The sequence below is a fragment of the Copadichromis virginalis genome, linkage group LG4 (assembly GCF_057382275.1).
Source record: "Copadichromis virginalis isolate Kocher_CV1m ecotype Utaka linkage group LG4, C_Virginalis_male_GT1.1, whole genome shotgun sequence".
Lineage (NCBI taxonomy): Eukaryota > Metazoa > Chordata > Actinopteri > Cichliformes > Cichlidae > Copadichromis > Copadichromis virginalis.
This window is the reverse complement of record NC_140621.1, coordinates 32,455,395-32,477,067: the sequence shown is the minus strand read 5'-3', so window position 1 is coordinate 32,477,067 and position 21,673 is coordinate 32,455,395. Positions and strand designations below refer to the sequence as shown.

Below are 21,673 nucleotides of genomic sequence, written 5' to 3'. Positions count from 1 at the left end.
ATTTAAGTTCTTACTGATCACATTGATATCTGTTATCATTTATCAGACCTGGACTCTTCTTCGTCATCATCATTAGGCAGATAGTGGAGATGAGGACACGTACTGTTTCCCGTCAGGTATCACTCAAAAAACTGATCGAAGCTCTGAGGAGTCTCAAGGTCTGCAGTGTTTTGCTGAAGTGATAGTTTTGAGAGTTGTTTTATATAAATGTATAAACAATTTGTTTTCATTGGCTGTATATAAAAGCTAGATGTTGTCACCATAAAGTGACCCATTTGAAGCTTTAAGCTGCCACTATGTGTATTGTTTGCATTCAGGAGTGTTCATGTTTCAAAAAGCTGTGTGCTAAGTTATCAACAATTTGATTGATATATGATGATAGTGCTATGTAACTGACTAAGAAGAAAATCTGAATTTTCATATGAACTTGTTACAAATACAAAGCTTCTAATCCTTGAATGCCTTTCCTTAACAATAAAACTTCAATAGAACTCTGCTTTTCGGCAACAAAGTTATCTTTTATTTCATACAATTAAACACAAAAATTATGAGCAAATAATTTTTTAACCACTTAAAGAACTTTGTCATACTATATCTCAAAACCAGCTCTTTCTTCAGGCTGGCTTGAGCGTCTATACAGCTCTGACCTTTCCCTTCTTGTCCATCAGTCCTGGAAACATTAGAGCCTGAGACAGATGTGATCTGAAGAGCTGTGGATGAGTGTATGCACCCCTGTGAACTCCAGCCATGGCATCTTCATGCGAGTTTATAGAATATTGATTCAGATGCCCGTCCAACTCATAGATAGAAGTGATGATCTGCTGAGCTCATATGGTGCCTTTTGAGGGAAGATTTTTGGGATATTATATGTAACCAGCAGATCAGTCTGGACAGAATAAAACTGCAAAATAATGGGATGCTGCAGAGATTTCTCACTGACTTGACTTTGTAAAAGATGCAAGACATTGCTGTTTCTTATTTCAAAACTCTGAAGAGAGTACTGGCCAGAAACGACGGCTATTCAGATTTAATTTAAGTCAGGTCAGATTTCTCACTGACCTGACTTTGGATAAGACACGAGGAACACATCTTTTATTTCAAAATTCTGAAAGAGTCTATGTGCTCGGGAGTTGTGTGACTGGCCAGGAAGTTGAAGTTATTATACCTGCACAGACGATCACTGATCAACTCGATCTTAGTTGTGAATCACACAAACAGATAAGGGGAAGAGACACAGTTTGTATTGTTCTTCACCCCATGTGAATGAATGAATGTGAATGTACATTCTTTTAGAGGTACTATAGTTAATGTTAAACTAAAGTGTTAAGCATTTATGTTTTACTTTTACTAGAAAATGTGTTCGTTTGACCTATGCTGTGCCCCGACTACTGCATTATAATGCTGCTGCTGGAAGATTGGCTTGACGATAGAAGGCTGTTCTCATTTAAAACCACAAATGGAGTGACATTAAAAGACTCTCAAAACCTGACATACCTGTGTTTGAAACATGAAATTTTATTCCAGACAGCTATATAAAGATGAATAATGTGGAGTTTAGTCCATCTTTGGATCAGTTTACTTGAATAAGAAGAGTTTCTCACAGATAAATCCAAATGTTACTCTTGGATCACGGATCAGAGCGTTGTTGTGTGAAAATCAAATTTACATTTTGCAGCCCTGATGTTGAGAAAATCTTCAGTAATGTTCAGAAAAAGAAGTCCCATTAAAGAAATAAGATTGTTATTTTTAATAGACTATTAGCTTACACTAACATGTGTTAACAAGCTGTATTTCACTTATTAATTAAATGATATTCAGTGGATGCCATTTACAGGTCTGAGGTTTGATTCTGTATAGGATTAAATAAAGGAAGAATGTCATGCTGAACCACACTTTAACCAAAATAACACTGCAATTGCACCATTTCTTTTTGTAATGTTTTGTTTGTTACCAAAGTAGGATCCTTTCCTTTTAATTCTTCAACACAAATGAATAAGATACTTCTGTCTTGGCTGCTGACTCATGGGAAGAGAAATCACTTGTAGGTTAAGGTCAGACTTTCTTCATGGCAAAAGTACATTTATTTCAAGAATTTTCTTCTATTTGAAGGTCAGGGCATACTGTCAAAAGTGATGTGATTAAAAAAAATCAATAGTTAATGACTATTCAGAAATTATGAGAATCCAAAGTGCCGTGTACTGGTTTCAGACATGTCAGATATGTTGACTGATTTACATTTTACTGTTGATTCCTGGAATCATGATCTACGTAACATGAATCAATCTTGGGTAAACAAACATTAATCATTTGTTGTTTTTTTGAAAATTAAAATAGCAGAAAAACACATTTTAAGGCTTTCCAATGAATGAAATCAATGCTTTTAAAACTCCTGGGAGACCCTGAAGAGCTGCTCTGCTTATTCCCAGATGAACTTTAAAGGCAAATCACCAAGTTTCTCCTGAAGGACTTGATCCACTCTTTCACTCTGTGCAACAGTCAGTGTGTTCTTCCAGTCTCCAATCTGACCTGTAATGAAGACAAAAACACAACACCTGATACACTGATATCACATTTTTCTGCACAGCAGCTGCAGGTCTGTTATGTTACCTTTGCGCAAGAATTTTCCACTGAACTGCTCTGGTGGAATGTGCTCATAGTTTGCTTTCGAGTCCTTCTTCATGTTCTCAAACTTAGCTTTTTCCACAACTTGACTGATGGTGGCTTCAGTCAAGTTTTTCCCTAAGAAGTTGCAGATCTTCTTCACTGATCCTTTCAGGTCCTGAAAGAAAAGCAGGAAGGCAAGAGAAAAAGAACCTTAAACTCAGCCAGATATTTTGTTTGAGTTTTTTAATGAACAACAAAAGTTTGAAGAAACATCTTACCAAAATCATTTCCTCGTAGGTCAGGAAGAGGATGTTGTACTGGTCTCTGTTTAAATACCACTCCCTGACATGGTCAAACCAGGATGACCCATAAACTGTATATTGGCATAATGCATCCAGTTATTTGGCGTTCTCATTTAATTGAGTTTACACACACACACACACACACGCACACACACACACAAAATGGTGCCTGTGCTAACATACTAGCACAGCACCACAAAGTCACCACTGTTGTCTCACACTGAAACCTTCAGGTCAAGTCTTTCAAACATGTAGAGCTGCGAGATGAATCACATGACAGAAAAGACAAAACATTTAGAGATATAGATTTCTTTAAACATTGATTGATCGCCGTTTTTGTCTGCGACTCTTGGTGCCATTGCGTGCCTTGGACCCGGTGGATTCCTGGTTGATTCCTGTTGTTGGGTCTTTCAAAAATGGTCCTGCAAATCTCTTTCCTCTACGACATTTACACTGGCACGGAGTTGACAAGAAAAACCTTCGACCGGTGGATCTGCTTGCTAATGCGTTGGAAGTTTTGGACCCAGTTCCTCTCAGGCTGGGTGTAATAAATACCAGGTCGGTGGCAAATAAGACCTTCATATTGAAGGATTTTTTTCTTTCTCGTGTTCTGGATTTGCTCTTCCTGACTGAAACCTGGATTTCTCCCGGTGAGTTGAGCGGTTTCATTGAACTAGTAGCTGCTGACTGTACCTTTTTTAATGTTCCGAGAGCTGCTGGCTTGCTGCTGTTTTTAAGGCTCACTTGGACTTGAAGCAGCTTTTCCCTTCGTCTCACTACACCAGTTTTGAACTCTGTTTATGTAAACTGGGCCACTCGCATTCGTTGTTATGTGCGATTGTTTATCGCCCCCCGAAATATAACAAGGTCTTCTTATCCGAGTTCTCAGAGTTTCTTGCTGACTGTGCCTCACGGTATGACCAGATCCTCCTGCTTGGTGATTTTAACATACACTTTTGCTGTCTGGGGAAGCCTCTGGCCAAGGACTTCCTTGCCTTAGTGAACTCTTTTAATTTTGTCCCATCTGTTAGTGGTGCCACTCAAGAACGTGGTCACCAGTGTTGGTCAAGTTACTTGAAAAAAGTAATCAGTAACTAATTACTGATTACTTCCCCAAAAAGTAATCCTGTTACTTTACTGATTACTTGTTTTCAAAAGTAATTAATTACTTAGTTACTTAGTTACTTTTTAAAAAACACGATTTACAACCTGAAGAGGTGATAAAGCGATAGATCTTTCAGACCAAATTTTACTTTTTCTGCATAATCCATCATACAAAATGTAATCAATGGAAAAGTCTCTTTTTTTAAAACTTGTTTTAACAGTTTTAATCTTTTAACTTTATGCATCAAGCAACAATTAAATTATATGCAGCATTCACTGACTGGAAGAAATTAGTTTAACATTTAAACCTATTTTCTGCACATTCCAGCACATAAAATAAAATATTTTTTGTGTTTACACTCACTCTTTCAAATAGATGCAAGTAAAACACAGCAGAAAATAAATAAAATCAAAGACTCAGCGGTCCTGTTGCTCTATTTTCACTTGTAAAGCAGGAGTGGGGTAGGCGGAGGTTTGCCCTGGTGCAGGTGTGCTGCAGCGGTCAGTGGAAGAATCCGCGAGTTTCTATGTGAATTTCCCATTACGTCGTTGCGCACTCGGTGCTTGTTTAGGGGTTTTTTTTCGCTGTAAAAAGAAGTTTTCTTCCCACGCACAATGGACGCTAATGTTTTTGTCACTTTTTATGGAAGTAGTCAGTACTTCCACGCTTTAAACGCTGCACGCTCATACTCTCTCCTGCACTCGATATATGATCCATTGTTGATCTGCATACAGCTGTTGTCACGAACGTCGCACTCGCTTGCATCATTGTCATGAGACATTCTCGCAAAAAAATCATGGTTTTAGTAACGCAGTGTTCCTACGGGAAAGTAACGGTAATCTAATTACCTTTTTTGCAATAGTAATCCCTTACTTTACTCGTTACTTGAAAAAAGTAATCAGATTACAGTAACACGTAACGCGTTACTACCCATCTCTGGTGGTCACACACTGGACTTAGTTTTATCTCATGGTTTATCTGTTTGCAATGTACGTGTTGAAGATGCAGTTTTCTCTGATCATATGCCTATCTTATTTGATATTGCTCCTGCTAATGCTTTTGCAAATCAGGCTCCATGTTATCGTGCCTTTGGCTCTGATTCTGCTGAGCGGTTTTCTATACTGTTTGAAACATTAATGTCTTATGCCCCTGACTTGCCCACTGCAGATGACCTACTTTTGTATTTTGACTTTGCTTGTAAATCTGTGCTTGATGTTGTTGCCCCTTTGAGACTAAGAAAATGTAAATCTAAGACTAGTTCATGGTTAACAGATCGTACCCGAGCTATTAGAAGACAATGTAGGAAATGTGAAAGACAGTGGAAAAAAGATAGATTGCATGTCTCCCTGGAAGCCCTAAAGATTAGTTGGAAAACTTATCAGAGGGCAGTTAAGGCCGATAAACACTCCTACTTTTCTCAACTTATTTTGGCCAACTCTCATAACCCTCGTGTTTTATACAATACTAGAAATTCTGTACTTAACTTGGAGGGTTATGACCTGTTGCCGTCCTCTGAGGCTATGTGCAATAAGTTTATTACCTGTTTTGTGGACAAGATTGCTAGCCTGAGGCCTCTGATCCCACCTATTGTTGATCCGGCCATGCATGCTCCTTGCTCAAGCCTATTCTCTGCTTTTGCACCGATTTCTCTGCGTGATTTAGAGGAGTTGGTGCTACATGCTAAGCCTTGTGGCTCCCCGAACAATGTTGTTACTCCCTGCTTTCTCCAAAAAGTATTTCCCATCATTGGACCTTATATCCTGAAAATTATCAATACTAGTCTGTTAACCGGTCAAGTTCCTAGTGGGTTTAAACATGCAGTCATACACCCGTTACTTAAGAAACCTGGCCTTGATAGTTCTATTATGTCAAATTTTAGACCTATCTCCAAGCTTCCCTTTTTAAGCAAGATCTTGGAGAGGATTGTACATACCCAGCTGTTGGATTATTTGAATGACTCGCAACTGTCTTCCAATCTGGTTTTAAGCCCTTTCACAGTACGGAGACAGCTCTTGTTAAAGTTATGAATGACATTCTTGTTGCTACTGATCGTGGTAAATATGCTGTGCTTGTGTTATTGGACATGACAGCTGCATTTGACACAGTGGACCATGACCTGCTGATCTCCCGCTTACACCACTGTGTGGGAATTTCTGATTTGGCATTATCATGGATAAAATCATAGCTTTCCAAAAGGAGTTTTTGTGTCAAGCTGGGGCTGGCCACTTCCTCTGTGGCCCCTCTGCTTTTGGGTGTGCCCCAGGGATCTATCCTTGGGCCATTATTTTTCTCGCTGTATTTACTCCCCCTTGGTGCGATTTTTCGTAAACACGGAGTGTCATTTCATTTGTATGCCGATGACTGTCAGCTTTATTTACCTTTTAGTCATTTGGATATCTCCCCATGTCAATCACTGCTTGACTGTCTCAGCGATATAAAATTATGGATGGCAAATAATTTTTCGAATTTTAATGGTCGCAAAACGGAAGCAATTTTATATGGCCCACATCGCTCCAGATTCTCCAGATGTTGATTTTGGTGATTTGACCTCTCATCTGAAAAGTTCAATCACTAATCTTGGTGTTAAACTTGATTCTGTGCTTACTTTTGAAGGTCATGTAAATGGGGTGGTAAAATCAGCTTTTTATCACTTCAGATGCCTGTCGAAGGTTAAGCCTTTCCTTTCCAAACCCAATTTGGAAACTCTTATTCATGCTTTTATCACCTCATGTCTGGACTATTGTAATTCCCTTTTAATAGGGGTCAGGTCGGGCACCTTGTCACGCCTGCAGTTAGTGCAAAATGCGGCGGCACGATTTTTAACCGGTAGTAGGAAATTCGATCACATCACTCCGGTTCTCGCTTCCTTGCATTGGCTTCCCATTGAATTTAGGGTTCGTTTTAAAGTCCTTTTATTGGTTTTTAAATCTTTAAATGGTCTGGCTCCTGTCTACTTATCTGACTTGCTGAAGCCACATGTTCCTCCTCGCTCGCTCCGTTCAGCTGAGCAGCTGTTGCTGTCGGTCCCTAAGTCGCGGCTGAAATACAGAGGAGACCGAGCATTTTCAATTGCGGCTCCGATGCTCTGGAATAACCTTCCCCTCCAAATTAGATAAGCGTCATCAGGAAAGAGACATTTCATCTTTAAGTCCAGATTGAAAACCTATTTTTATTCCCTGGCTTTTAACTCTGTAGGAAACTGACACCTTCTTATTTATTTTATTGTATGTAATGATTTTATGGTATGTTTAATTTGGTAGTTGTTTTGATCTGTGTTGTTCAGCATTTTGGTCTGCCTGGTGTGTTCTTAAAGTGTTATACAAATAAACAATGATGATGATGATGATAATAAACAGTTTTATTTGTTTCTGTCTGCTGTCTATGGTGCATGGCCCATGGTCATGATAATCTATCAATAATTCTTCCTCGACGATTCTCAAATATTTATGTGAATAAAGGTATGACAGGATTAGAGGATGAGAGTGTGGGGAGTGAGTTGGAGGGTGGGGTGGGCTGCTTTTAACCATGTAAAGCACTTTGTGCTACATTTTTTTTTGTATGAAAAGTGCTTTATAAATAAAGATTGATTGATTGATTGATTGATTGATTAGCGAATCAATTCAGTTCTATTTGTATAGTCACCTAAAGGCAAATGTTATTGCCATTTGAATGAAAAATAACCTTAGAGATCAAATGTGTCTACAAACAACTGAAAATGCAGTTAAGCCAAACAAGCCAAATAATTAGAATTTTTAACGCAAAATCTGTTACTAAAAGTAACTAATGAAGAAACAGTACATGTCAATTTATTAACATATGTCAACATGTTACTTCGTATATTTTTATACATACATATACACATACATGTATACGTGTAAATATATATATACATATATATATATATATATACAGTGGGGCAAAAAAGTATTTAGTCAGCCACCGATTGTGCAAGTTCCCCCACTTAAAATGATGACAGAGGTCAGTAATTTGCACCAGATGTACACTTCAACTGTGAGAGACAGAATGTGAAAAAAAAATCCATGAATCCACATGGTAGGATTTGTAATTTTGGGTGTTGGGTGTTGATGTCATTAGACCACACCCCTTCTCATTACAGAGATGCACATCACCTAATATGCTTAATCGGTAGTAGGCTTTCGAGCCTATACAGCTTGGAGTAAGACAACATGCATGAAGAGGATGATGTGGACAAAATACTCATTTGCCTAATAATTCTGCACTCCCTGTATATATATATATATATATATATATATATATATATATATATATATATATATATATATATATATATATATATATAACTAGTAGCTCAGTGTTCCAACATTCGAAAGAAGGGACTGCTCTCACAGCTAGAGATTGACGAGGTACAACACAAATGCTACGGCAAGGAGGAGTCAGGACGCCAGGTCAGGGGGGAGATATCATCACCCCTACCCGAGATTGGGTACATAGCCCCAAGTGTGATAGGAGAAGGATCGTTGAGTGCGAGAGGAACTGACCTGAAAAATAGGATCATGGCCAAACTTGAAACCTGGATCCCCCGTAGCCGGTTACCAAGATTACGTGAAGTACCCTCAGAAGGTCTGCTAGATGATGTTAATGCAGCACTACGGGCAATACCTACAACCACGATTACCGACACTAACAAGCTGATCTACAATACGGCAGCAGTGATCAGTGAGATGCTTGGCTACAAGTTGAACAGCCACAAGGGGCAGTACCCTCCATGGAGAAGGAGGCTAGAGGGCAAGATCAAAGTAGCACGGAGAGAGGTTAGCCAACTAACGGAGTTGCAGAAAGGTGCGACGAATAAGGTGCCTAAGAAATACAGCAAGCTGTCCATACCTGAGGCCTTGGAAACTGCCAAGCAAAGACTCACAGCCTTGGCCAGCCGCTTGAGGAGGTACACCAGAGAGATAGAAGGCAGGAGAATAAACCAGCTGTTCTCCACAGAACCAGCAAAGGTGTACTCTCAGTGGCAAGGGAACAATAAGAGAACAGCACCACCAAGGCTGGAGACGGAGCAATACTGGAAGAGCATATGGGAGAAGGATGCAACCCATAACGGCAATGCTCAGTGGCTAGAGGATCTGAGGGCAGACCACAGCGACCTCCCTGAACAGGGTCCAGTAACCATCACAGTGGCAGATATCCAAGAAAGGGTCTCCAGTATGAAGAGTTGGACAGCACCAGGGCCCGACATGGTTCACGCCTACTGGCTGAAGAAGCTAACTGCACTCCACGAGCGTCTGGCAGCACAAATGAACCAGCTGCTAGTTAACGAGAGACACCCGGAATGGCTAACTGAAGGCCGGACGGTCCTGATCCCCAAGGACCCCAAGAAGGGACCGGTCCCCTCCAACTACCGACCAATAACCTGCCTCAGTACTACATGGAAGCTCCTGTCAGGCATCATATCGGCTAAGATGAACAGGCACATGGGTCAATACATGAGCGGGACACAGAAAGGAATTGGCAAGAATACCAGAGGCGCAAAACACCAGCTACTGGTAGACAGAACAATCAGCCGAGACTGCAAGACCAGACTGACCAACCTGTGCACTGCCTGGATTGATTACAAGAAGGCCTATGACTCAATGCCCCATAGCTGGATACTGGAATGCCTAGAATTGTACAAGATCAATGGGACCCTAAGAGCCTTCATCAGGAACTCAATGGGGATGTGGCGTACAACACTAGAGGCCAACTCCAAGCCCATAGCACAAGTCACCATCAAGTGCGGGATCTACCAAGGAGATGCTCTGTCCCCACTGCTGTTCTGCATAGGCCTGAACCCCCTCAGTGAGATCATTAACAAGACTGGCTACGGATACCGACTACGGAACGGAGCAGTTGTCAGCCACCTCCTGTACATGGATGACATCAAGCTGTATGCCAAGAGTGAACGAGACATCGATTCACTGATCCACACTACCAGGCTATACAGCAATGACATTGGAATGTCGTTCGGACTGGAGAAGTGTAGTCGGATGGTAACAAAGAGAGGGAAGGTAGTCAGAACTGAGGGGATTGAACTACCAGAAGGCAACATTGCAGACATAGAGGACAGTTACAAGTACCTGGGGATCCCGCAGGCGAATGGGAACCATGAAGAGGCCGCTAGAAAAGCTGCAACCACCAAGTACCTGCAGAGGGTCAGGCAAGTCCTGAGGAGTCAGCTGAATGGTAAGAACAAGATCCGGGCCATCAACACGTACGCCCTGCCCGTGATCAGGTACCCTGCTGGGGTAATAGGCTGGCCAAAGGAGGAGATAGAAGCCACTGACATAAAGACAAGAAAGCTCCTTACCACGCATGGAGGGTTTCACCCCAAGTCCAGCACCCTGAGGCTGTAAGAAGGGGGCCGGGGACTGGTGAGTGTCAGCACCACAGTCCAGGATGAGACAACGAACATCCAAGAATACATTGGGAAGATGGCCCCAACTGACCGAGTGCTCAGTGAATACCTCAGGCAGCAGAAACCCAAGAAAGAGGAGGGAGACGAGGAACCAGCATGGAAGGACAGGCCCCTGCACGGTATGTACCACCGGCAGATAGAGGAGGTGGCTGATATCCAGAAATCCTACCAGTGGCTGGACAAAGCTGGACTGAAAGACAGCACAGAGGCACTAATCATGGCAGCACAAGAACAAGCTCTGAGCACAAGATCCATAGAGGCTGGGGTCTATCACACCAGGCAAGACCCCAGGTGCAGGCTGTGTAAAGATGCCCCAGAGACAATCCAGCACATAACAGCAGGGTGCAAGATGCTAGCAGGCAAGGCATACATGGAACGCCATAACCAAGTGGCCGGCATAGTGTACAGGAACATCTGTGCCGAGTATAACCTGGAAGTCCCGAGGTCAAAATGGGAGATGCCCCCAAGGGTGGTGGAGAATGACCGAGCTAAGATCCTGTGGGACTTCCAGATACAGACGGACAAAATGGTGGTGGCTAACCAACCGGACATAGTGGTGGTAGACAAACAGAAGAAGACGGCCGTAGTGATCGATGTAGCGGTTCCGAATGACAGCAATATCAGGAAGAAGGAACACGAGAAGCTGGAGAAATACCAAGGGCTCAGAGAAGAGCTCGAGAGGATGTGGAGGGTGAAGGTAACGGTGGTCCCCGTGGTAATCGGAGCACTAGGTGCGGTGACTCCCAAGATAGGCGAGTGGCTCCAACAGATCCCGGGAACAACATCGGAGATCTCTGTCCAGAAGAGCGCAGTCCTGGGAACAGCTAAGATACTGCGCAGGACCCTCAAGCTCCCAGGCCTCTGGTAGAGGACCCGAGCTTGAAGGATAAACCGCCTGCAGGGGCGTGCTGGGTGTTTTTTATATATATATATATTTATTTATTTATTTATTAGGGATGCAACGATCCACAAAATTCATGGTTCGGTTCGATACTTTGGTGTCACGGTTCGATATTTATTCCCTGGCTTTTAACTCTGTAGGAAACTGACACCTTCTTATTTATTTTATTGTATGTAATGATTTTATGGTATGTTTAATTTGGTAGTTGTTTTGATCTGTGTTGTTCAGCATTTTGGTCTGCCTGGTGTGTTCTTAAAGTGTTATACAAATAAACAATGATGATGATGATGATGATAATAAACAGTTTTATTTGTTTCTGTCTGCTGTCTATGGTGCATGGCCCATGGTCATGATAATCTATCAATAATTCTTCCTCGACGATTCTCAAATATTTATGTGAATAAAGGTATGACAGGATTAGAGGATGAGAGTGTGGGGAGTGAGTTGGAGGGTGGGGTGGGCTGCTTTTAACCATGTAAAGCACTTTGTGCTACATTTTTTTTTGTATGAAAAGTGCTTTATAAATAAAGATTGATTGATTGATTGATTGATTGATTAGCGAATCAATTCAGTTCTATTTGTATAGTCACCTAAAGGCAAATGTTATTGCCATTTGAATGAAAAATAACCTTAGAGATCAAATGTGTCTACAAACAACTGAAAATGCAGTTAAGCCAAACAAGCCAAATAATTAGAATTTTTAACGCAAAATCTGTTACTAAAAGTAACTAATGAAGAAACAGTACATGTCAATTTATTAACATATGTCAACATGTTACTTCGTATATTTTTATACATACATATACACATACATGTATACGTGTAAATATATATATACATATATATATATATATATATACAGTGGGGCAAAAAAGTATTTAGTCAGCCACCGATTGTGCAAGTTCCCCCACTTAAAATGATGACAGAGGTCAGTAATTTGCACCAGATGTACACTTCAACTGTGAGAGACAGAATGTGAAAAAAAAATCCATGAATCCACATGGTAGGATTTGTAATTTTGGGTGTTGGGTGTTGATGTCATTAGACCACACCCCTTCTCATTACAGAGATGCACATCACCTAATATGCTTAATCGGTAGTAGGCTTTCGAGCCTATACAGCTTGGAGTAAGACAACATGCATGAAGAGGATGATGTGGACAAAATACTCATTTGCCTAATAATTCTGCACTCCCTGTATATATATATATATATATATATATATATATATATATATATATATATATATATATATATATATATATATATATATATTTATTAGGGATGCAACGATCCACAAAATTCATGGTTTGGTTCGATACTTTGGTGTCACGGTTCGATATTTTTTCGATACATTTTTAATTTGTCATTTATTCAAATTATAAATATATATTTTAACTGAAAAGTACAGTTTTTAAATTTAACCCTAACCCTTGTGCGTGTTTTTTATTTTGACAGCGAATGCGCACCTGCGGACCACTTATGTGCAGCCCTGGTTATTTAGCTCGTCATATCGCAGCCACAGAAATGATTTTGATTTCCAAGCCACCCTCATAAAAGTTCTCTAGATCCACCCCTGGCCATGGGACAGTTTGACAGTATCTTTTGTGTGGTTTTAGACTTGGACAAGTTTCTAAAACACTAGATCAACAAAAACATCAGAACATACACTCTTTTGCCCATTAATCATGCCTACTTATGGGGCACCGTTTGTAAAGTGACGCATTTCGGGCAATTTGTCCAAAGTTTGTTGATTGCGTTAAAAATTTTAATTGCGTTAATCGTGATCGTTGACAGCCTTAGTTTGTTGGCGTGTTCGCCCAGGGCACCAAACAGGCTAGGACCACCCCTGCTGACATGCAACAATATTTTATTGAAATCAACAACCGGTCCTAGATATTGTACAATGTACTTTTTCCAGAATGTATATAAAAGATGCAGAAATGACTTTACATTATATGCCTGGTTAGGAATAATTAAATGGCCTATTTACTCCAACAGGTTTCTAAAGTCTGCAAGATCTGGTCACCTTGTAGTGCACAGTTAAGGAACTAAGAATGATATATATATGTATATATATATATATATATTAGGGGTGCAACGATACACAAAATTCACGGTTCGATATTTTTTCGATACAAAAAATGTTCATGCCTTTTTAATTTGTCATTTATTAAAATTATAAATATATATTTTAACTCAAAAGTACAGTTTTTAAATTTAACCCTAACCCTTGTGCGTGTTTTTTATTTTGACAGCAAATGCGCACCTGCGGACCACTTATGTGCACCCCTGGTTATTTAGCTCATCATATCGCAGCCACAGAAATTATTTTGTCCATGAAACCATAAAGCTGCACTTTCTCTTTGCCTTATAGTCTGATTTGTCATAACTTCTCTGTTTTGTGGTAAGCTTTTTTTTGGCTGTCACTTCTTCACCCTGACCTGTCTTATCCTGCTGCTTTTACACACACACTCACATAAGCTCAGCGATTCTCTGCGCGATCAACCTCTCATATGTTTAAGCTGCGGGAGATTTCACTTGTCATGTTTGCATAGTAAGCTAACGATTAATAAGACGATGTCAGAGGAATTGGTGCACAAATTATCATCACTCACAGATCAGTGCTGTCGCTCTCTATACACAGTTCGCACGATTGCAAAGTGAAAGCAAAAAAACAAGCGCAAATTCAAACGCGATTTCAATATGTCACATATTGACAGTGGCTCACCGATGCCAATGACATAATTACCCAGCTACATTTCTGAAAGAATGCAAAAGCATTGACATATATTTTTCCTTCCTACAATAGCCCGACGGGCAGGGCAGAGAAAGATTTTGGTAGCCCGACTGGAAAAATCGCTAGCCCCGGGACGTCGGGCTAGCGATTTTGCAAGCCCTGTATCTGATTGAGTAATCACTCATCTTTGGAAAAGAGAGTTTATTACAGAGAAATGTCTCTTTCCAAAATAAAAGCTATACTATCCGCTTCTCAGCAGCATATTAAACACATGAGGTCCCCATAAGGAGAATCATGTGCTAACGGCTGTCTAAATGACTCGGCTAAAGTTAGTAGCATGCTTGCTTGTTTTTGTCTGCTTCCACTTGTCTTTGCACTAGGATGATGTCGGCGTAAATGTGCAGTCATATTCGTTGTGTTCCCACTAGAGCTTTCAGGTTAATCTCGTTGAAATGACCTTAACACCACAACACAGCAAATCTCTGTTAACGAGCTACCCCTGATAGTCCCGTGCATGGGGCTAGACGGCCAACACGTTAACGAGCTAACTGCGCTAACACACTAGTTCCCACCCATGTAGTTGAGCATTGCATGGCACATCCAACATACTGTTTTACTTTAGTCCATGACGCGCTTTCCTTCAGGGTCATACGTCACATGAAAACCAAAATAATTCCAAATGCCAGATCTGAATGAGGGTGGGGGAGGTCTATGTTGCAAGGAGAGCTTAACTTCTGTCTTGCTAGCTTGCCCTGCACTATTCCTTCTGACTATGCTGTCTGTGTTGAGCGCTCAGTGAATCTGCGTTCGACTACTCCGCCTAGGCTGCACTGTCGAGCGCAGATCCACTGAGCGCTCAACACAGACAGCATCGTCAGAAGGAAAGTTGATAAAATAAATTACAAATGTTGTATTGTTCGATACATATGCGAACCGAACCGAAAGCACTGTATCAAACGGTTCAATATCGATACGAATATCGTTGCACCCCTAATATATATATATATATATATATATATATATATAGAGTAATATTTTAATTTGTGTTTATATATATATATATATATATATATATATATATATATATATATATATATATATATATATATATATACATACATACATACATACAAGTTAAAATATTACTTTATAGTAATCAGTAATTGATATACCATTATGGGGATTAAAGGTGAGGAAACTTACCGTTTCCTGTTATGTACCACTCAAAAAACTGGTCAAAACTCTCGGGAGTCTCCAGGTCTGCTAGAGCACTGCTGAAGTGATAAAAAGACACCATGTTGTCCTTTGGATTCCTCATCAAATACACGATCTGAAATATATTTTTAAAAAAATTTGAAAATTAAAAGTCTGTCACTTAAATGTAATAATTCACAAAAAAAAAACTAAATTGAAATCTTAAATCTTAATAAACATTTTTTTAAAAATGTAATAATTCACTATTTAATGTCATTAGTTTAAAAGAAAAGCAATTTAAAATTTAATGTTACAATTTGATTTCAGATAATATTTTTATAAATTCATTTTAAAGTCTGTATTTGAGCTTCCGTGAAGCCGAATGCTGACAACCTTCTAGCAGTTTTCTTGCCACCCGACATACGGTCCGCTACGTTGCTCAAGCAAGTTGGCACTTGGGATGCTAGTGTCACGGCTGGGGCAGCAGTTGTGTGGTGGAATGAATGAGGACCCAAGATGCAGATAGAAGTGGAGATGCAAGTGGAGATTTATTTACAGAGAGAAAACCAAGGTGAGGGCAGAACAGAACATAAACCTAAACTGGGAAAACTAACACAAAGGGAGGACATGAGGCGAGGGGAAGAGAGACACGGAGAAAACACCAAAAGAATGCAGAGTAACGCAGAAGCTTCACAGAGAAACACAGAGGACACGACGAGGAGCACAGGCAGACACATACTATAAATACACACACCAGGTAATCAGGAAATGGCACACAGGAGGGGACACAGCTGGAACTAATGGGCATAACGAGACACAGACGTACAAAGTAGAACAGGAAACACACAGACTGCTTTACAACACAAAACTCGGGGACCCGAGCAGAGCACAGAGGGAGACACAGGTTGGGATAATAAACATGACAACCAAACCCAAAGAACTAATACAAAATCAGAATAAACTAGAAAAAAATTATAATAATAAACTCAAAGCACTGGGTCACCGACCCAGAACCATGACAGCTAGATTCTCTTCCTCTATCTATCTCCTCTATCTGAAATCAAACAGAATCATTAAAAATAAAACAAATGCTAGTGCTAGCTTTTTGGACCTGGGACCATGTGTTTGTGTAGAAGTGTATGATTAAAAATGACCCTCATATTCCTCGATTTATGACCCCAGAGGATCATTGTTTTAATTCTTGCAGAACATAAAACAACATTTGTTTTGAAGATCAACCACTCTATTTTCATTTGCTAGGATTTCCTGGTTTCTAAAAGCTACCAGTAGTCAAAGTGCAAGCCTCAAAAACTGAACTTCAGTGACCAATAGGTAACATCACAAAAAATTAAATTAATCTTCACAAGTACAAATTTAATTTGCTTTATTTTTGCAACAATAAGTAATCAAATGCTTTTAACTTTCTCAAACTTCAAGACTGTCTCTTTCTTCAATAAGATTTCAACTTCTATAAAGTACTGACTTTTGGCTTCTTCTCCTTCACTCCTGGAGGCATGATGTGTACAGGGAGATGCGAGGCGAAGAGCCGTGGAGAGGGAAGAAGAGCGTATTCAGCTGTCTTGTACTCCAGCCACGGCATCCTCTCAATGTTGGTTGAATATTTAGTCTGATAGCTATGCATTTCGTGGATGGAAATCATGATCTGCTGAACCCATACAGTACCTGATGTGGGGAAAGACATTAGAGGTGATCAGTGGATCAGTCTGGCCAGCACAAAACAGCAAATACCAACAATGTGTGAAATTTTTCACCAACCTGACTTTGGATAAGTCACAAGGAAGACATCGCTGTCTTTTATTTCAAAGCTTTCAAGGGAGTCTAGGTACTCTGGAGTTGTAAGACTGGTCACAAAGTTGAAGTTCTTATGCCTGAACAGACGGTCACTGATCCCCTCCATACTAGTTCTAAATAAGACAGATATAAAAAAGAAATAGGGATGTAAAATCTGTGAATTGCTACCTTATCATGGTGGAGAGGTTTATGTGTCCCAGGGATCCCAGGGCCTATATTGTTGGGGGGCGTTTTGCCCCATGGTAGGGTCTCGCATGGCAAATTGATGCTGGGTGCAAGCCCAGACAAAGAGCAATTCAAAAACCTGTTTGAATGTGACTCTGAAATGAAGAAATGCAGTAAAATGTGTTACACTCAACACAAGCAGCACAGAAGAAAATGTTGATCCAATCAACAAATTTATTATTGTGAATGATGGACACTGAAAATGGTATTTGGATGGTTTTACAGTTGTTCAATATGGGAATAGTCTGGAGAAATAGAATTTCTCTCTCACACATCTCATGAAGGACTTCATGTCACCAATGAAACCAACTCTACTTGAAATAGAATATTTAGCTATGGCACAGACAAAACTCATAAGATTAAGTCAGCAAAAAGTACTATGAGGAAGAAATCATAGACCTGAAAAAAAAAATGTAACTGGTAAGAAAATCATTCAACAATCCTGCCAAAGAATTCTCATATTGCTGACCTGATCTTATAGCATATTCACCAAAAAGTCTTCACACATCCTCAGCCTTCCAGGCAAGAAGATTCCCAAAAAGTTGATTCTGTTCATCTGGATGTAGCATTTTCACATTTACATAATGACTGAAGCTTCAGTCATTATGTAAATGTACTGTTTAAAATAGGGCTGCTCGATTATGGCAAAAATGATAATCACGATTATTTTCACTGAAATTGAGATCTCGATTATTTGACGATATTTATTTAACCCTTTAAGACCTACCATAGAACCAAGTCCGCCAGAGCTTATATATATATATATATATATATATATATATATATTTTTTTTACATGTTGTAGTGCCAATTGTGGGAGCATTTCAAGTTGCTATACATCAATACAACTGTTATAGCCCATATTTTAATAATCTGTATGCATTAAGTCCATAGTAATTACATTAATTGCAAAAAAGTGCAATAAACTACAAAAAAATTGAAAATAGTTTTTGTTTTTTTTTTACATATATATTTCTACTTGGGGAAATTTAAGAGGCTTATCCCTCAAAACTTTAAATACAAAAAAGTTGTACAAAATAGTTTCCCACCACAGGAAATTTATTTTGAGTGTCTTCATAGTTTTATTTTGGAGATACAGCAATGATGCAAATTTGCAAAGAAAACAGCATGTGCATCAAAATAAACTATTTCCAGCATTGCAATTCGAGTTCTAAGCATTCCAGAAACTATTCATAAAAGTATAGAGTCAAACATGACTTATAAAAACACCAGTATAGGCTTTTAAGGCCTACAAGTAAAAAACTACATTTTCCGCGAAAATGACGTCACTTCCGGTTTTGGACAGGAAATGGCGGACATGCGACAGTTCGCGTTGACGTCTTGTTCAATGTGGGAAGTGTTACGAACAGCTGATCGGATCGCCAAAGCGTGTTTCTGGAATATTATGTTTTTGTTGCTGCAAGTGCCTTTTATGCAATTTTTACAAAGCTTTATGTGGAAGGAAACTGTGACCTAGGACAAGCTGATGGCATAAGATGTAAGTTCAACTCCTCTGGTTTCATATGCAAAACAAATTATTGCGCTAGCTTACGCGGTTCTATAATAATGACTTTAAAAAATAATATAAAATAGTGTGCAAATACTGATAACAATGCAAATGTTTGCAATATAAAAAAAATAAATGAAAAATGTAAACATCTATGTTTCGTGAACTTTGCAGTGTTGCTCTGTGGTGCAGTTACGACACCGTAGCAAAGTTTACACACTATGTCTACTTGATCCACGTTTGACTCCGCGAAGCCATAATGTTTCCACACCACTGAAGTTTTTTTTTACTTCTCTTTTCAACCAACGGCAGTCACTCTCCTCCAAATAACTTCTGCTTAGCTTTCCGAGCTTTCCTCGGGTCCTCTTAATTGTTGTGACACGTGTTCGAAATGCAGAGAGGTGCGCTCGATTTGCCACATGGAGCAGCGTCAGAGTAAAGCACGAGGGAGGGGCTAATAATCGGCTCAGTCATTTTTAATGATCGTTGAAAGCCCAGATCGTAATCGTGATTACAATTCGATTAATTGAGCAGCCCTAGTTTAAAAGCCATTCATCCACTGAACACATCCACACTATAAATGCTAATAAATAAACACTCATAATAGCAATTATCATAGCCACATTAGGAGCAATGTTAGACTTTTACCTGTGTAATTTACATTACAAGATTACATTGCATCTTGCAACCCTTAGTAATTGTATATGTTAATATGAATTACTGAAATAATTTACTCCAAATCCTCCTTGGCCACACCTCTGTTTACCGTTAATCTGAAATAATAAATAATCACTCCCATTGTAGCTTCCCATTGTAAACAACAAAGCATAGAAACAGTCTGATAATATATGCAAATAAATTCTCAAGACAGAATACTACAAAAAGAAATTCACAAAACAGATTTTTACTGAACCTGCATTACATTTAGAACCATTTTAATAGTAGAAAGGTAAGTGTTGTATTACCTGGATGTTTGCAGCAAGACCAATAGAGTGAATGTCCCGTACACCTCTTTTTATTGACATGTGTGTGCTCCGAGCCTCCACAATCTGTCACAACATTGCCACAGCATAATTTGCTGATAAGATAACATGGAGAGTCCAGAGTGCTGATTTCTTTCTTATGTTGGCATTCATTCAGAGAGTCACAGATCTCCACCTCTGGCTCTGAAGAACTGGGAGACCTCAGACTCAGAATAGTTATACAGGCACCTCTAGATTAGTTGATTGTACTTCATTAACTTTTCAAAATTAAATATGGTACACTGATTGGAGAGGGAGTTGGCAAGTTCTTACTTAGCTCAAGAAACTGTTTCAAATCTGCTTAATTAAAAACAGAAATTTTTTAATGGAAAGACAATGCATTGACTTCTCTGCCCAGTCTGGAAGGCAGCCATGCTGACATTGAATGAATGTCACACCCTGGCTCAAGAGTTATTACAAAAAAAAGGGAGAAAGACACCAAACAAAGATTTACGAATGTTTGTTTGAGTGACACCTGACTCCTTGTCCCAACCCTGATCTTCACACCAGCTTGTCAGCAGTCACCAGCTGTTCATTTCCTGTGATTACTCAGTTGCTAATTGTACTTACCTCTGTTAGTGTGCCCCAGCTCTCTCTGTGATTTCTCTAGTCTTCCATCATGTTCGCTGGTTTTCTTCTAACAACATACACACACACATATATATATATATATATATATATATATATATATATATATATATATATATATATATATATATATATATATATATATGGTGGAGGGTGAAGGTAACGGTGGTCCCCGTGGTAATCGGAGCACTAGGTGCGGTGACTCCCAAGCTAGGCGAGTGGCTCCAGCAGATCCCGGGAACAACATCGGAGATCTCTGTCCAGAAGAGCGCAGTCCTGGGAACAGCTAAGATACTGCGTAGGACCCTCAAGCAGTGTTGCCAACTTAGCGACTTTGTCGCTATATTTAGCGAGCTTTCAGACCCCTTAGCTAAAAAAGACGTGAAAGCGCGTATCGCTTTTACTCTCAACAAGCAGCGGGTGCTGTAACGCAGTCAGTTCTTTTACTCTTTTACTCTTATGCTGTTTTGTGGATCACAAGGTTTAAAACTACTTATAAACACACACACAAAGTAACTCCACCAGAGTGCCTATTTCGGGTCACTTTTGCCAGTCCAAGCCCGGGTAAAGGAGCAGGGTTGGAATTGTGACATTAAAAAAACCAATAATTGCTAAAAGAAATTTAATTTGTAGTTCTAAATAAACTCTAAATGTATTTAGGACGTTTTTTACTCACTTTATGTCCCTTCCACAATGTTATTTCTCTCTCCAACAACATAAGTTACAATTAGATTAGCATGACCAATTATGCAAATTAGGCGATGACGTCATTTAGTGACTTCTAGCGACTTTTAGGACAACCAATAGTGATTTTCCTTACTGAGGAGTTGGCAACACTGCCCTCAAGCTCCCAGGCCTCTGGTAGAGGACCCGAGCTTGAAAGATAAATCGCCCGCAGGGGCGTGCTGGGTGTTTTTTTTTTTTCTATACATATATACATGTGTGTGTGTATATATATATATATATATATATATATATATATATATATATATATATATATATATATATATATGCAACTAAGAGTGAGATATATATATGTATATATCTCACTCTTTGTTTTATATATATATATATGGACGATCTGATATCCTTGTGTTGGTGTTGTTCCCACATCATCATGATTAATGTTGTTCCAGGTTCAACATTGCAAGTGACCAATCACGCTCTTGTGACGTCATTCCTTTGCGTCTTCGAAATACCCGCCTTCGAGAATTTTTTCGAAATACAAGTGAAGAA

At 39.5% G+C, this 21,673-nt stretch overlaps 1 protein-coding gene across 1 annotated transcript; it reads right to left on the bottom strand.

The window, feature by feature from the left end:
• Window positions 1-1,495: 1,495 nt before the first annotated feature.
• Window positions 1,496-19,870, bottom strand: LOC146711925 (amine sulfotransferase-like). The gene is made up of 7 exons (XM_085454978.1): window positions 19,793-19,870; window positions 17,061-17,209; window positions 16,768-16,967; window positions 15,294-15,420; window positions 2,883-2,977; window positions 2,608-2,779; window positions 1,496-2,526 (listed from the first exon to the last, which is right to left on the bottom strand). Exons 2-7 carry the CDS (start codon window positions 17,200-17,202, stop codon window positions 2,417-2,419), a joined length of 846 nt encoding a protein of 281 aa, XP_085311104.1. The 5' UTR covers window positions 17,203-17,209; window positions 19,793-19,870; the 3' UTR covers window positions 1,496-2,416.
• Between the last annotated feature and the right edge of the window lie 1,803 nt (window positions 19,871-21,673).